Source organism: Aphelocoma coerulescens, chromosome 25 (assembly GCF_041296385.1).
Source record: "Aphelocoma coerulescens isolate FSJ_1873_10779 chromosome 25, UR_Acoe_1.0, whole genome shotgun sequence".
NCBI classification, from domain to species: Eukaryota; Metazoa; Chordata; class Aves; order Passeriformes; family Corvidae; genus Aphelocoma; species Aphelocoma coerulescens.
Window position 1 is genome coordinate 2,642,686 of NC_091038.1, and position 14,413 is coordinate 2,657,098.

At 48.8% G+C, this 14,413-nt stretch overlaps 1 protein-coding gene and 1 non-coding gene across 4 annotated transcripts; both read left to right on the forward strand.

Moving 5' to 3' along the window:
* The first annotated feature begins 1,086 nt into the window (after nt 1–1,086).
* On the forward strand, nt 1,087–14,125 carry KHDC4 (KH domain containing 4, pre-mRNA splicing factor). 3 transcript variants are annotated; one of them, XM_068995174.1, is made up of 14 exons: nt 1,087–1,158; nt 1,237–1,477; nt 4,130–4,258; nt 4,631–4,710; nt 5,259–5,311; nt 6,740–6,903; nt 7,286–7,497; nt 7,985–8,045; nt 8,857–8,914; nt 9,031–9,284; nt 9,919–10,074; nt 11,046–11,158; nt 11,774–11,865; nt 12,855–14,125. In XM_068995174.1, the coding sequence occupies exons 1-14, from the start codon at nt 1,103–1,105 to the stop codon at nt 13,052–13,054; spliced, it is 1,869 nt and encodes a 622-aa protein (XP_068851275.1). In that variant the 5' UTR covers nt 1,087–1,102; the 3' UTR covers nt 13,055–14,125. The 3 variants fall into 3 exon arrangements, with proteins under 3 accessions (XP_068851275.1, XP_068851276.1, XP_068851277.1); XM_068995175.1 differs by having other exon boundaries at nt 4,136–4,258; XM_068995176.1 differs by lacking the exon at nt 12,855–14,125 and having other exon boundaries at nt 11,074–11,158; nt 11,774–11,866.
* Nucleotides 7,058–7,186, forward strand: LOC138098761 (small Cajal body-specific RNA 4). Its single transcript, XR_011146644.1, has one exon. It is a non-coding gene; the product is annotated as a small Cajal body-specific RNA 4 (non-coding RNA).
* Nucleotides 14,126–14,413: the final 288 nt, after the last annotated feature.

Consider the following 14,413-nt stretch of genomic DNA (forward strand, 5'->3'; position numbering starts at 1 on the left):
AGATCTGCTAATTAGTAACACCTATAATGATATACCTGATCTTTGGGGGCCCTCTCGGTGGGGTGCATCTCGATGCATATGACCTGGATGTGTGCACCTAAGGATCCTTAAAATAAATACCAAGGTAAAATCCCTTTTCCCCTTCTAACTGTGTATGACTCTTGATTTTAAGGCCAGGAAAAGGCATCAGGAGCAAGTCCAGAGGAGGCCACGAAGTTGGTAAGAGGATTGGAGCCCCTTCCCGTATGGAGACAGGCTGGTAGAGCTGGGAATGTTCAGACTGGACAAGATTCTGTGGAGACCTCAGACAGAGCACCTTCCAGGACCTGAAGTGGCTACAGGGAAGATGCAGAGGGGCTTCTCATCAGGAACTGGAGTGACACGACAAGGGGGAATGGCTTCAGATTGAGAGAGGGGAAATGGAGGTTGGATATTGGGAAGGAATTGTTTCCTGGGAGGGTGAGCAGGCCCTGGCACAGGGTGCCCAGAGAAGCTGTGGCTGCCCCTGGATCCCTGGAAGTGTCCAAGGCCAGGCTGGATGGGGTTTGGAGCAGCCTGGGACAGTGGGAGGTGTCCCTGCCCATGTTTGGGTGAACTCAACCATTTTAGGTTCCCTTAGGATCCGTTCCAACCCAAACCATTCTTCGATTCCACGATTCTTTCACAGATATTTGGGGTTGATTTAAAAGGTATGAAATTACCATTTGAGTCGGGTTTTGTGCAGTGTGTGGATAGTTTGTTGTTAACAAGCAGTGATAAGAATGCCTTTACATCAGACACTAATTTCTGCATTGCCCTGGGATAAAACGGGACACGGGGCATTCAAACTTCAGTGGGGCCAAAAGAAAGTTACACATTTAGGCCTCATTTGGGGAAAACGGCATAATACTTGGGATAATACACGTGGAAACAACAGAGGGGGATTGGACTCGATGACCTTTAGGGTCCTTTCCGACCCCTTATCACCCCCTGCCCCCGCACTGCCAGCTCCGTCTCCATGGCAGCGGCCGGAAGGGGCCGCGCCGTCCCCATGGCAACGGGCGGAAGCGGCGTCGCGCGGCGGGCGCGGGGCCGGAAGTGACGGCCGGGAGCCGTGTGGGCCATGTCGGCCATGTCGGCGGGCGGCGGAGCGCAGCGGGACGCGGGGGCCGCGGGCGGGTGAGGCGCGGCCGCGGCGGCTCGGGCGGCCTCGGCGCCCCGCGGGGCAGCGCCTCACGCTCCCTCTGTCTTTTCCAGGCGCCGCAGCAAGTGGGATCAGCCCGGCCCGGCACCCAATTTCCTCCTCCCCGGCACGGCGCCGCTGCCCGGGCGCCCGTTTCCCGGCGGGGGCGGCGATGGCGGCGCCGCCGTGGCCGGGTCCGAGAGCTCCGCGGCGCCCTCGGGAGCGCTGGATGCGGCTGCGGCCGTGGCGGCGAAGATCAACGCGATGCTGATGGCCAAAGGGAAGCTGAAGCCGGCGCCCAGCACGGCGGACAAGGTGGGTGGGCGCGGGGGGTGTCAGGGCTGGGTTCTGGGGACCTTGATTTGTCACCGGGCCCGGAAGCGATGAAATTGGGTGCGATAAAAGCAGTTAGAAACCATTTTTTAAATCTTTTTCAGCATAACAGAAAGTAGTGGATGGCTGCGAGGTCAGTCCGCTGTAAGTCTTTACCAAAGCCACCTGTAGGGAGGTGAAAAACTTTTTTCTTAGAGCCATAGAATATTCTGAGTTGTAAGGGACCCACGAGGATCATCGAGTCCAACTCTTAAAGTGTTTTTCCTGAAGTGTTTTCCAGATAGCAGAGCTGATGGAAAAACTGCTGTGTGAAACAGCCCCTTTAAAATACGAACCAAATTATTTTCATGCCTGAAGAAGTTACCAATAGGAGCTGTATGTCCAAGTCTAAACAGCTTGTTCGGCCTTTGCTGAACCCTGCCCTGTGCCTGGTTGACCCTGGTGAGCTCAGGCAGTTGGACTGGATGGTCCCTTGTGTGTTCCTCTTAAACAGTCTCTGAGTTTTCTATTCTAAAGCAAGTGTAACTTAAAGCCACTTTTCCAGTTCCAGTCCCAGGCTTGTCTTACTCCTTAGCCGGTGCTAGGGCCAAGTTTAGAAGCTGTTTCAAGTTTCATGGAATCACAGGATGGTTTGGGTTGGAAGGGACTTCAGAGCACATCTCATTCCACCCCTGCCATGGGCAGGGACACCTCCCACTGTCCCCGGCTGCTCCAAGCCCTGTCCAGCCTGGCCTGGGACACTTCCAGGGATCCAGGAGCACCCACAGCTTCTCTGGGCACCCTGTGCCAGGGCCTCCCCACCCTCCCAGGGAACAATTCCTTCCCAATATACCATCTAACTCTGCCCTCTGGCATTTTAAAATTGTCGCTCTTTGTCCTGTCACAACCTGCCCGTATAAAAAAAATCCCTCTCCTTTTTATAAACCCCCTTCAGGCCCTGGAAGGGGCTCTGAGCTCTCCCTGGAGCCTTCTCTTCTCCAGGTGAACTCCCCCAGCTTTCCCAGCCTGGCTCCAGAGCAGCTCCAGCCCTCAGAGCATCTCCGTGGCCTCCTCTGGACTCCCTCCCTTCCATTTTTGAGGACCCCAGTTTCCATCCAAACTTGTTGAAACAGAAAATTAGCAAGGAGAGTGGCTTTTATGATGTTGTATCTCCTTTTTCACACCGTGCCAGTCCGGAGCTTTGCCTTGTGAGGCTGCATCCAAAGGAGTGCTCATTTTGCCACTGGATTTACTTACAGATAAAACAGAGTGGGAAATTGTCACAAATTCTCTTTAATTGCTTCCCTGTCACCACTGCAGCCTTTTCCCTGTGTGAGGTTTAGCAGCAGGTGGTTCTTGGAGTGTTGCTGTCAGGAATCCCACGTGGAAATGATGGGATTTGCTTCTCAGTGCTTAACAATCCACCTGGAATGGGTGGAATTCCTGGTGTTAAGGACACATGGACTGGTTTCAGGGAGCCTCCATAGTCGTAGCCCATGGAAGTAAAATCCATTTGCTGACTGGCACTTTGAGACATCCAAAAATTGGCAGATGCTGGTGCTGTCTCATTCTCCCAGCTCTGTTTTTGTCACAAGCTTCGGTGGCACTCTGGCATCCTGTGACAAATTGTTTTGCTCTGGGAGCCATTAACCAAGTAATTAACGTGCATTTGGGGTGCCAATTTTTATTGCACAGGTTTTTCTATTTTTTAATACAGTAACAAGTATCTATAACGTGCATATAGTTCTTCCATTGCATATGTTGCTTTTGGTAGAACATGCTCAGTGATGGCATTTCTGGAGTGATTAACGCTGATGACCTTTCAGGTTGTGAGGGAATGGAAATGAAGGAGCTGCAGGTTAATGAATGTACTTTTTTTTTAAGTGTGGAAAGAGTGGAGCAGTTTAATGTCAGAACAGTGCCCTATGCTGGAGTCCCTCTGTAGCTGCCTTGTGGCTCTCCTGCAAGTGCTTCAAGTGCTATTTGTGAGAGTGGATGGGTGGTACTGGAATGTTATCCTTTTTTGTAGAGTCTTGGTTGACCTTTATGTCCCCAAAATTAATTTTGGAATTTTTAGAAGGCTGTACCAACTCTGTACATTGAAAAGGTCTATGTGGTAATCACTGTAGCTTCTGAATCGGTGACTGTGGATTTTTATTTCTTAGCCTGACACAAAATATTACACCCCTGTCTTAAAAAAGAGGTGTGGGGAAGTGTAGTGTGGATGAGTTCAGATCCTGAACAGAAATTCTCAATTCTGTCTCTGTAAAGCCTGTTGAGAGAAGCAGAAGCTACAAACATGTTTCACTGGTCTCTCAGATTTCTGTCAGAGCTGCCAATTCAAGTGTAAAATGCTTTGGTTTCTGCTCAGCTCAGTTCTACATAATTTCCAGAACAGAAACATGAATTATTCTAGTAATATGTGCTGAGAGGAAGCTGGTGTGTTTATCTGGGCTCGGGGTTGTGAGGAGGCAGATTAAGCAGTAGATACAATGAGTACAATGAGCTTTCCACTAATCTCTGTAAAGATTTTGCCTTCAACAACTGAAAGGAGTGAACGAGAAGCACGTTCACCCCTCGAGCTCCGGGCTCAGTTTGTTTTCCTTGCATCACTGCTTTCCACCCACTGGTCTTCTGCAACGGTTCTCGTTGAAGCTGCAGGCTCTGGGAAAAGGTCCAGCTACGAGTAAAAGCAAAGATGACCTTGTGGTGGCAGAGGTGGAGATCAACGACGTCCCCCTCACGTGCAGGAACCTGCTGACCAGGGGCCAGACCCAGGACGAGGTACATCCCACACCCACGGCAGCTTTGTTGGCCTTGGGAGCTCGGAGGTTACATAACATCTTACCTCTGTATCTGCCAGGTTAACTGAGGAGATAAGGTTAACTTGTAAGGTTAAAAGAACTTGCAGTGAACTCTATTCAGTGGCTGTTTCCTTCTAGAAAACTCGTGTTTTCTAAAAGTGGATGTTTAGTAGTTAATTGGTTTTTTCAGTAAATTGTTGTATGATGAGTTCAGAGCCAGCATCAGTCTCTTAGCACTTTATTAACAATTTCTGGGTATTTTATACAACAACATTGTTTAGCCTTTGGTATTCTGTGTGTGCCCTGGTTGTTATTGTCAGGTGTGTCACTGGGCTTTGTACATTTTTTGCAGATCAGTCGCCTGAGTGGAGCAGCTGTCTCGACTCGAGGGAGGTTCATGACTGCAGAAGAGAAAGCCAAAGTGGGACCTGGGTTTGTATTTCTTTTTTTTGGAGGTTCTCCTTCTTTTCTCCTCAAGTGACAAAGTGCTGGGGTTCCTGTTTGGTTGGTTCTCTATGAGCAGTGTCACCAATAAATTTGCCATTCTGATGGTGCTGACTGCCTAATACAGGTGGGGTGAAATAACAGCCACACCAACCATCACCCTGACAGATCACACTGTGCTGAACTCCTCCCCACAGAACACTGCAACTTCCCAAATACAAATTTCTTGCTGCTTTTAGTTAGTGAACCATTTATGTGGACAAGCTAATTAAAGTTTTCAGGGGTGTAACTTTTATGAGTCATCATCAACTCCTGAATCATATTTTCAGTGCAGAGCTTTTCTGCCTGAGCACTGTGGTACTTGAGGAATTTGTATTCTGTTATCTGGAGGGCATTTCAGATTTTTATGGAAGACTTTCTGTGTGTAATGACTGTAATACAATATACTAATAATACTAATAATATGACTGTAATATGGATCCATTATTATTGTGTTGTCTGTGGGTTTAATTGAATATTTGACTTTTTCTTTCCAGAGATCGTCCTTTGTATCTTCATGTTCAGGGTCAGACACGGGAGCTGGTTGACAGTGAGTACAAAACACTCTGCTTTTCCTCTCCATGTTTGTGATAAGGGGTTTGTCTGACTGGCTTTGTTGGATTTGTGTTATAAACATCTTGGTGGTGAAAACAGACTCCATTCAAACATTGATACCAAGATCTCTGCTCAGACATCCCTAAGGGGCCATGTACTGCATTCATCAGGAAACCAAAACTTTGGATGGACTACAAGGAAGGTGGGGGGAGTGGGCAGGGTTCCTGGGCAGGTCCAGCTCTTATCTCACTGATAACACACCGAGATCCCATGGGAATAAGTGTGTGACAGGGAGACCTAAGAGAAGGGACCACAGAGGGTCACATCTGGTGCCACCTCCCTGCGCAGGCAGGGCCATCCCAGAGCACAGGGCACAGGATTGTGGCCAGATGGGGCTGGGATGTCCCCAGGGAGGAGACTCCACGGCCGCTCTGGGCTCTGCTCAGGGCTGGGCACTGCCCAGGGCAGCACTTCTGCCTCCTGGGCAGGGCAATTGCCGGGCTCAGGCCCTGCCCGCTGCTCTGGGGCCGCTGCCGGGCCCCGGAGCAGAGCCTGGGCTCTGCCCTGAGCCCTCCCTGCACACAGGGACACCCAGGGCTGAGGGCCCCTCTCAGCTGGGGCTCCTCTCGAGCCTGAGCAGCCCCGGCTCCCTCAGCCTGTGCTGGGCACGGATCTCTCCAGGCCCTTCAGCATCTTTGTCACCCTCCGGGAGCTCCGTGTCCCTGCTGTGCTGAGGAGCCAGAGCTGGACACAGCACTCCAGAGGTGCCTCCCAGGGCTGGGCAGAGGGGCAGGATCACTGCCTGACCTGCTGGGAATGCTCTTCCTCATTCATCCCAGGACCCCACTGGCCCCTGGCCCCCAGGGCTGGCTTAGGGACAGCTTGGTGACACCCCCAGGTCCTCCCCAGCAGGTCACCCCCAGCCTGTGCTGGTGCCTGGGGTTGTTCCTTCCTAGTTCAGGACCCTGCCCTTGCCTTAAAACATTGACCCAAACTTCATCAGGGGGAAATGGAGAAGGAATTCTGATACTTCACAGAATGCCTGAGCTGGAAGGCACCCACAGGATCATCCAGTCCAACTCCTGATCCTGCACAGACACCCCAACAACCCCACCCTGGGCATCCCTGAGAGCATTGTCCAAACGCTCCTGGAGCTCTGGCAGCCTTGTGCTTGTTCTTGGGGAGCCTGGGCAGTGCCCAGCACCCTCTGGGGGAAGAACCTTTCCCTGATCTCCAACCTAAACCTCCCCTGGCACAGCTCCAGCTGCTCCCTGGGGGTGGCTTGTTGCCATCCTCTGTGATCCCATACCAGGGTGCTAATCCTGGGCCTTCTGCCACAGCATATGGAAAGTAACCCTGTCATGGCAGAATTTGGTTACTCTGGGCAGCTGAATAAGGATGAATTTCATATTCTCTCAACCAGGAGCTGTTAACAGAATCAAAGAGATAATTACCAACGGAGTGGTGAAAGCAGCCACGGGCTCCAGCCCAACGTTCAACGGAGCCACAGTCACTGTCTATCACCAGCCAGCCCCTATCACTCAGATAACTCCAGCTGTTGGCCAAAAACCTCCATTCCAGTCAGGGGTGAGTGCATCCATCAATGTGGATTTCACTGAATATCACTGCTTACAAGATTTACCTTTTACACAGCAGACATGTCACATGCTGTTTATTAAAAAAATAATAACAAACCCACAACACAAAAGCTGAAAAAACACCCCAAAAAAATCCCCCTCGACTTGGAGGACTAACAAGACTGAGTCTGGAGAGTGAGACTCAGGTGACAGTGGCCTCCTAAAAGAAAAGGGATGGAGAGAGCAGTCCTACTTCCAGAAGAGCACAGGGCTCACTGTGCCATCTGACACTGAACCCTTCTGTCTGTCACAGCAATGGGATTTGTGCCCTCAGTGAAAGGAACATCCTATTTCTTAGAGTGAAATACTAAGCTTGTGCTGTTCATTTGCAGATGCATTATGTCCAGGACAAGTTATTTGTTGGGCTGGAACATGCTGTTCCCACATTTAACGTCAAGGAGAAGGTGGAAGGGCCTGGCTGCTCCTACTTGCAGCACATTCAGATTGAAACTGGTGCCAAAGTCTTTCTTCGAGGGAAAGGCTCAGGTTGCATAGAACCAGCATCAGGCAGAGAAGCCTTTGAACCCATGTACATCTACATCAGGTATGGGGGAGTTCCTAAAAACCATAAAAAAATCCCAGTGGCCAGTCAGGAGTGTTGTTTAATGTTTAATCACGGTGGGGAATTCTGAATTCTGACTGAGTTAATGCAAATGAAATAGGTGTTGAACCTGGTTGGACTTAAACAGAGGGGTCTCTGAAGTGATAAGGATGTAACCATATGGTGATAGGGTAGTGTCACAGAATCCCAGAAGGGTTTGGGTTGAAAGGCACCTTAAAGCTCATCTCATCCCACCCCCTGCCATGAGCAGGGACACCTCCCACTGTCCCAGGCTGCTCCAAGCCCCGTCCAGCCTGACCTTGGACACTTCCAGGGATCCAGGGGCAGCCACAGCTTCTCTGGGCACCCTTTGCCAGGGCTTCCCCGTCCTTACAGGGAGGAATTTCTTCCTTAAAGGATAATTCTGAAGGAACTTCCAAATTGGACAGAAAAGTTTGTTCTTACGAGGTTTTTTTGTGTGTGTTTTCAGTCACCCAAAGCCAGAAGGTTTGGCAGCTGCTAAAAAGCTGTGTGAGAACCTATTGCAAACCGTGAGTAGCTCTTACAAATATGAGATTTCAGAGCCTCCTGTAGCTTTTGGGTGTGCTTGGCTGAAGAATTTTTAATGCTTTCAGCAAAGCTATCCATGTGTCTGACTTGCTCACAGGTTTTTTCTTTCAAGGGTTCCTGTCTAATTCTTGTACAGGGAATAAACTTTTCTCAGGAAGGAGCTGAGAGTACGGGAATTTTTCTGGGGGAAAAATGCAAATGCTTCCTGAGCAGCACTGGGGGTGAGGACAAGGGAATGTCTGACTGCAAACATTAAAGAATCCTGCTTTTTGCTTATTGCTCCAGCTTCCCTTGCTTTGGCTTTACATGATGTCCAAAGCTGCACTGTTGGCTTTAGGAAAGATAAAGTGACTGGTGTAGCAAAAAAATTCTAGAAAATCTCTCACATGTACACAGAGAAACTTCAATTTCTCAGCTTCTCTTACATGAATGACAATAAAGTCCTGGATTCTTTCAGTTAATATAATAATAAGATAATGGAGTATGGGCTACAAAGTCTCTTTTGAAAAATATTTGGAAGCTTTTTTATTCTCTCTGTTGTGGTAATAAATTTGTGGTAATAAATCTTTTCCTGTGAAAGATTATCCCATAATTTACACAGATCTGCCCCAGAGGCCAGTAGGATGAGGGGGATGTTTATTGGGGTTTTGGTGGGTGGATTGTTTGGGTTATTGCTGTCCTTGTGCACTGTGTGTTCTGTAATCAGCATTCCCTCACGTGGTTATGGGGAATTACATAAAGGTTGATTTTGTAAATACATTTTTATTGTCTAATCTTTGAAATTCTTCGTAGGTTCATGCCGAGTACTCCCGATTCGTGAACCAGATAACCACTGCAGTTCCCTTGGCAGGTAAATATCACCAGTAACTCGGCCTCAAGAGTCCAGCTTCTTTTACATTTGGAATTAAACTGGATCTTTTGGTGACTGTGGCAGAACTAAGATGATTTTTCCCCATCTCTCCCCAGGCTTCACGCAGCCGGCCACAATCAACAGCGTCCCTTCCCAGCCCTCCTATTACCCTTCCAACGGGTACCAGTCTGGTTATCCTGTGGTTCCCCCTCCTCAGCAGCCTGTCCAGCCTCCCTATGGGGTACCAGGGATAGTCCCCCCTGCAGTGCCCTTGGCTCCTGGAGTCCTCCCCACGCTGCCCACGGCAGTGCCACCCGTGCCCACGCAGTACCCGATACCTCAAGTCCAGCCTCCAGCCAGCACTGGCCAGGTACTGCCCCAGGGTCACTCCTTGCTATGTATAGTTGGCAAATTAACCAGCAAGAAAAGACTTTTGTAGTTCCAGATGGTGAATTCTTCTTTAGGGCTCTATTTTTTTTTTTTGCCTTGTTTGTTTGGGGTTTTTTGTTGGTTTGTTTGGTGTGGTTTTGTTTTTGTGTTTTGTGTATATTATTTTTGTTTTGGGTTTTTTTTTGGGGGGGGAGTGGGTGTGTTTGTTGGTTTCATTTGTTTGTTTGTTTTCTTATTGTTTAGCTGCTCCTTCCCTCTGAGCACCTAAATTGTCATGTGGCTGCTTCCTACTGCACTTTCCATACTCCCTGTTAACAGCAAGGACATTTTCAGGGGGTGGGGGCTCATTTCTGAGGAGCATCATCACAGGCTGTGGTGCCCCTATGTAGGTGCATGAGTTTGAGTTACAGATGGGAATTAGTTTGAGGTGGGAGCATTCTCTAAATGAAATACTTGTTTTACCTCTTCAGTTGTGAATTTTCCTCTAAGTTCTCTTATAATCTAGAGAAACCAGTCGTGTGTTCTGCTCCTTTGTATGAAACGGCATGAAATGAATACTTTACAAGCACAGTATCCAATTTTCTTGTGTTTTCTCTCTGACTTGTGCATGGCAGAGTCCACTGAGCGCTCCTTTCCTTCCTGCTGCCCCAGTAAAAACCACCATGCCAGCTGGTACACAGCCACAAGTCCAACAGCATCCCCAGGGCCAAAAGAGACGCTTCACCGAGGAACTGCCTGATGAGAGAGAGTCAGGACTGCTGGGATACCAGGTGGAATAAAATCAGCAATTTTACTTCCCTCACCGAGGCAGAGCGGGGTTGGCGAGAGGTTGTTGTTAGCCCAGGTTGTTGGAGCAGCTGTGCAGGGCCTTGGGCAGAGGGCAGTGCTTGTTCCAAAGCACAGGGCCCACGCTTTGGTGTCTCTGAGTGGATGCACTGCTCTAAAGCTGTGGCTGAGCTCATTCCAGCTTTTTTCCACGCCCCCAGTCCTTCCCAAAGACAAGTGGTGCATCCAGGTCACAGACATGACAAGAGCGTGGGACTGCTTGACTTAAGGGGAGATTATTTGGGGATTTATTGGAATTTTTGGGGTTTTTAGGTAGGCTTTTTGAGGGAGGGAAATGTAATAACTTCCAGATTTTCCCATTTACCTTGCAGGTTGCACTTGAGAGGATTTCAAGAAGCCTAGTTGAAAAGCTTAATTTATTTGTTTTTTAGATAGTCAGATGATTTAAAAAAAAAAAATTTTGAGTTCTTCAGATTTGCATGTGAGCAGAGGGAGTGTCTGTAAATGCTTCTGTGATGCTACACCCCTGCCACAGGCAGAACCCTTAATAAAAGCTTTGCCTCGAGGCAATAAGGAACTGCCCATGTGTTAGAGCTAATATTAGAATCTCGAGCAGATTCCTGTGGCATGAAGTCTGCTCAGTGTTCAGAATTAGATGACTGAGGAGGTTATAGGTGATCCATGAAGGGACCAGCTCTCTTTAGTGTCCTGAACTACTGACAAGGTGGAGTAGGTGGTGAGGAGTCTTCCAGAGTGGTGCTCAGGCATGTTTCTTACCACGCTGCCCTCAGTATTTTTAGGAAAAAGCATTTTGTGTAACAGTGGTGATTAGAGGTTCCTCCTGCTAGTTGGCCATATGCTCTGAAAGGTTGGGTTTCCTAACAGTATCATTAAGGAGCTGTAGCTTTTGTTGTAGTTGTAGATTTGCTAATGCCGTGTGTTTTTCTGCTCATAGCATGGACCCATTCATATGACTAATTTAGGTACAGGCTTCTCCAGTCAGAGTGAAATCGAGGGAGCCGCGGCGAAGCCAGCAAGTTCCTCAGGAAAGGAGAGAGAGAGGGACAGGTGAGTGAGGAAATCATGGCCAGGGCTCTCCTGGTTCTCATGCAAAGCTTATTTCAGAGATGGGTTTCATGTTCTCGTCTTTGACTTGGGGATCGTTTGGTTGTCGTGGGTTGTTTTATATTTTGGGTTGGGTTTTTTAAGGAGAAGGGATGCAAGGGTTACCTTTTCATGCTACAGAATGAAAATAGCTTCATTTCCACTCCTCAAGTCTTACTTTGTCTGGGTCTGGTATTTTGCCACTGTCACACGTTACATTGTACTGGCTCCAGCACAGACCCTGGAGAGCCACCACTTGTTACTGGTTTCATCTTGGACATTGAGCCATTGACTGGACATCCATGGGCACTGCCATCCAGCCAGTTTCTTACCCCTCTAACAGCCCATCCATCCAATCCCTTCCTGTCCCATTTGGAAGTAAGAATGTTGGGAGAGGACAGGCCTTGTAGAGCTCCGGGCGGGGGCCATCATTCCCTGCAGTCCACCAGTAGAGTCGCTGGATGAGTCAGGGAATTTAAAGTTGAACTCCTCAGGCCAAGGGCTGAGTTAGGAATTTGGTTTTTATTACCTTTGACTCTCAGCTTGGTTTAAAAAAGAAAAAACTATTGCTTTGAACAGGCAGTTGATGCCTCCGCCAGCTTTTCCTGTCACTGGAATGAAAGCGGAATCGGAAGAAAGAAAAGGTGCGGGGTCTTTACCAGGCAGCCATGGTGAGTGCAATGGGTCAAATGCCCTTGCAAGTCCAGTTTCCTTTCCCAAACACCCTTGTAAGTCCAGATTCCTTTCCCAAATGAGCTGGTGCTGATTTTAACACGTGTCCAAACCGGTGATTTTTTTTTTGGCTGTTCTTGGTTGAAGTGCAAAGCAGGTGACATTGCACTGCTCTAAAAGCACTGATGCTTGCTGTGGTTATACACACAGGTTGCTTTTCAAAGCTTTAATAAATATCTCTATGAAATGAGTGGAGTTTAATTAAGTGAGGGACTAAAGACAGGGAGTTTTGACCCATCAGGCAGCACAGAATGTGGTGGGGTTGTTCTGTGGCACAGGTGAGGCTTTGCATTGTGAGCAGCTGCCTCAGAGGCACTGAGGAGCGTTGGGGGAGTTGTGCTCACGTGGGGATTTACACACATTTCTGGCTGCAGACAACACAAATGCTGTCAGGATTTCATCTTTCCTAGGGCTGTCACTCAGCAAGGGTTTGAACTTGGTCAGACATGCAGTTGTTTAAGTCTGCAGGCAGTTCAGTGCTTTCAGCTCTGCAGGGACATCACCCAGCCTGTTTAACCTTAGTTCTTCTGCAGTCTTGCTCCCAGACATTGCTCTCCTGTTAGCTTCCTTTTGAACAAAATTTCTGCTTTTCTTTACGTGTTGATCTCTTTAACGGTGAAATTGCCCTCGCTGAGAGCCATTTGCTAACTTTACCTTTTCTGTGTGTTTCTTTCTTGTTTCTCTGTTCTCTTACATGGTTCTGATGGATCACATGGCTGTTGCTGGTGCTGTTTCGTGTGGCCTTCGACCTTGGATGACCATTGGCCTTGTGACCTCAAAATGGTGTCCAACTAACAATTTACAATTAACATCTTTTTTTTTTATTATTATTAACTCGTTTTGGGGCACTTTATCTCTTTTTTGTTTGTTTTGTTTTTATTTTTCCTTCTTGGGGGCTGGGGGGGCTTGTTTTGTTTTCCCCTCCTAGATCATCAAACCAAGAAGATGAAAACTGCAGAGAAGGGCTTTGGATTAGTGGCCTATGCTGGAGATTCATCAGATGAAGAGGAGGAACATGGTGGCCATAAAAACGCAAGTACTTTTTCACAGGGCTGGAGTTTGGGGTACCAGTACCCGTCCTCACAACAGCGAGCAAAACAACAGATGCCATTCTGGATGGCACCATAAAAACTGCAGAAGAGTTTTCATTCATCTGGTTTTTCCCCTCTAGCAATAATGCATGTATATTCCAGAACGAACTTGGCACAGAGGTGTTGTTTTTACATTTGCAGAAGCCAATTGGAACCCTTGGAAGGGCTCCATTGTTTTTAAAATCCTTATTTCGTCAGTGTATTTGTCAATTTTAAAAAGGAGTATTTGGAATAGCATCCTGACAGGGCTAGTCCCTTGTGCAAGGGAGAAGTGCTGTAAAGAGGAACCAGGGAAGCCTCTTGGGCCACGTTTTCTGTTTTTCTGAGATAATTTAAAGGGAAGAGTCAGTGCCACTGACTCCACTCTGCGTTTGCATTTTATGGAGTGCTCCTGCTGTCAGCCCCAGTGAGCTGCTGGTGACTCAGCCTCAGTTTTGGACTTTGACCAGAGGGAAGGAACATCCAGGAGTAGTGAAAAACTTGAGCATCACATTTTGAAAACTCTTTGTTTTTATTTCAAACATCTCTTGTAACTCGGCTTGGTTTTGTTTTGAAGTGTGGTTTTACCAATCCCACAAGTTCTCAATCTAGCCACATGTTGGGGTAGGGGGATGCTCAGGTTTTTGGATAGGTCCACCTTGCCCCAGGTGGACTTGGCACTTGTAGCCTTGGTACTGAACCGTTTCCAGTCACCCTGGAATGCACTCCCGCCCAGGAGGAATTCCTTTTCCCTCATTCTCTGGGTTCCACCAGAGCCAGCACGTTCCACGGTGGTTTCCCAAAGGGCAGCAGTTGGGTCCAGCAGCTCCTGCTTCCTGCGCAGAACCTGGGAATGAGTTTTTGGACTGTTGTTTTTGGACTGTTTTGGACATGAACTGCACCGGGGGCTGAGTGCAGACAGAACTCTGGCGTGGAGCAGTGGCACAGGAACTGCTCCCAGGCATGGGGCAGCTTTTGGGACAGGAGCTGTGGGTTTAAGAAGGGGCTGTGTCGCTGCTGCAGCCCAGACAGCCGGGATGGCTCATCTATACAAACCTCGGCTTTCCGATGTGTTGTAAATAATTAGAACCATACTTTCATTATAAATAAATGTATAAATATTCTGCTTCCTGCTGCTGCTGTGGGTGAGGTTTGGAGCCAGAGCCCCTGATAGGAGTGGGGGGGATGCGGCGCCGGGGGAGCCCTGGGGCCAGGGAGCTGTGGGGGAAGTCCCGGGGCTGGTGGAGCCCTCGGGGATGGGAGGGGGTCCGGGGATCTGGAGGGGGGTTCGGGCCGGAGAAGCCCCTCGGGGCAGTCCCGGGGCTGCGGGAGCCTCCGGGCGGGGAGGGGGACCCGGGGCTTGGGGGGAGCCCCGGGATGGAGAGGGGGTCTGGGCTTGTGGGGAAACCCTGGGTGT

Excerpts from the sequence above, each read along its gene's own strand:
- KHDC4 (XM_068995174.1), top strand. The coding sequence starts at position 1,103 with ATGTCGGCCATGTCGGCGGGCGGCGGAGCGCAGCGGGACGCGGGGGCC. Across the intron at positions 1,478-4,129 it reads CGCCCAGCACGGCGGACAAG|CTGCAGGCTCTGGGAAAAGG; the intron begins GTGGGTGGGCGC and ends TTCTCGTTGAAG. Across the intron at positions 7,498-7,984 it reads CCCATGTACATCTACATCAG|TCACCCAAAGCCAGAAGGTT; the intron begins GTATGGGGGAGT and ends GTGTGTTTTCAG.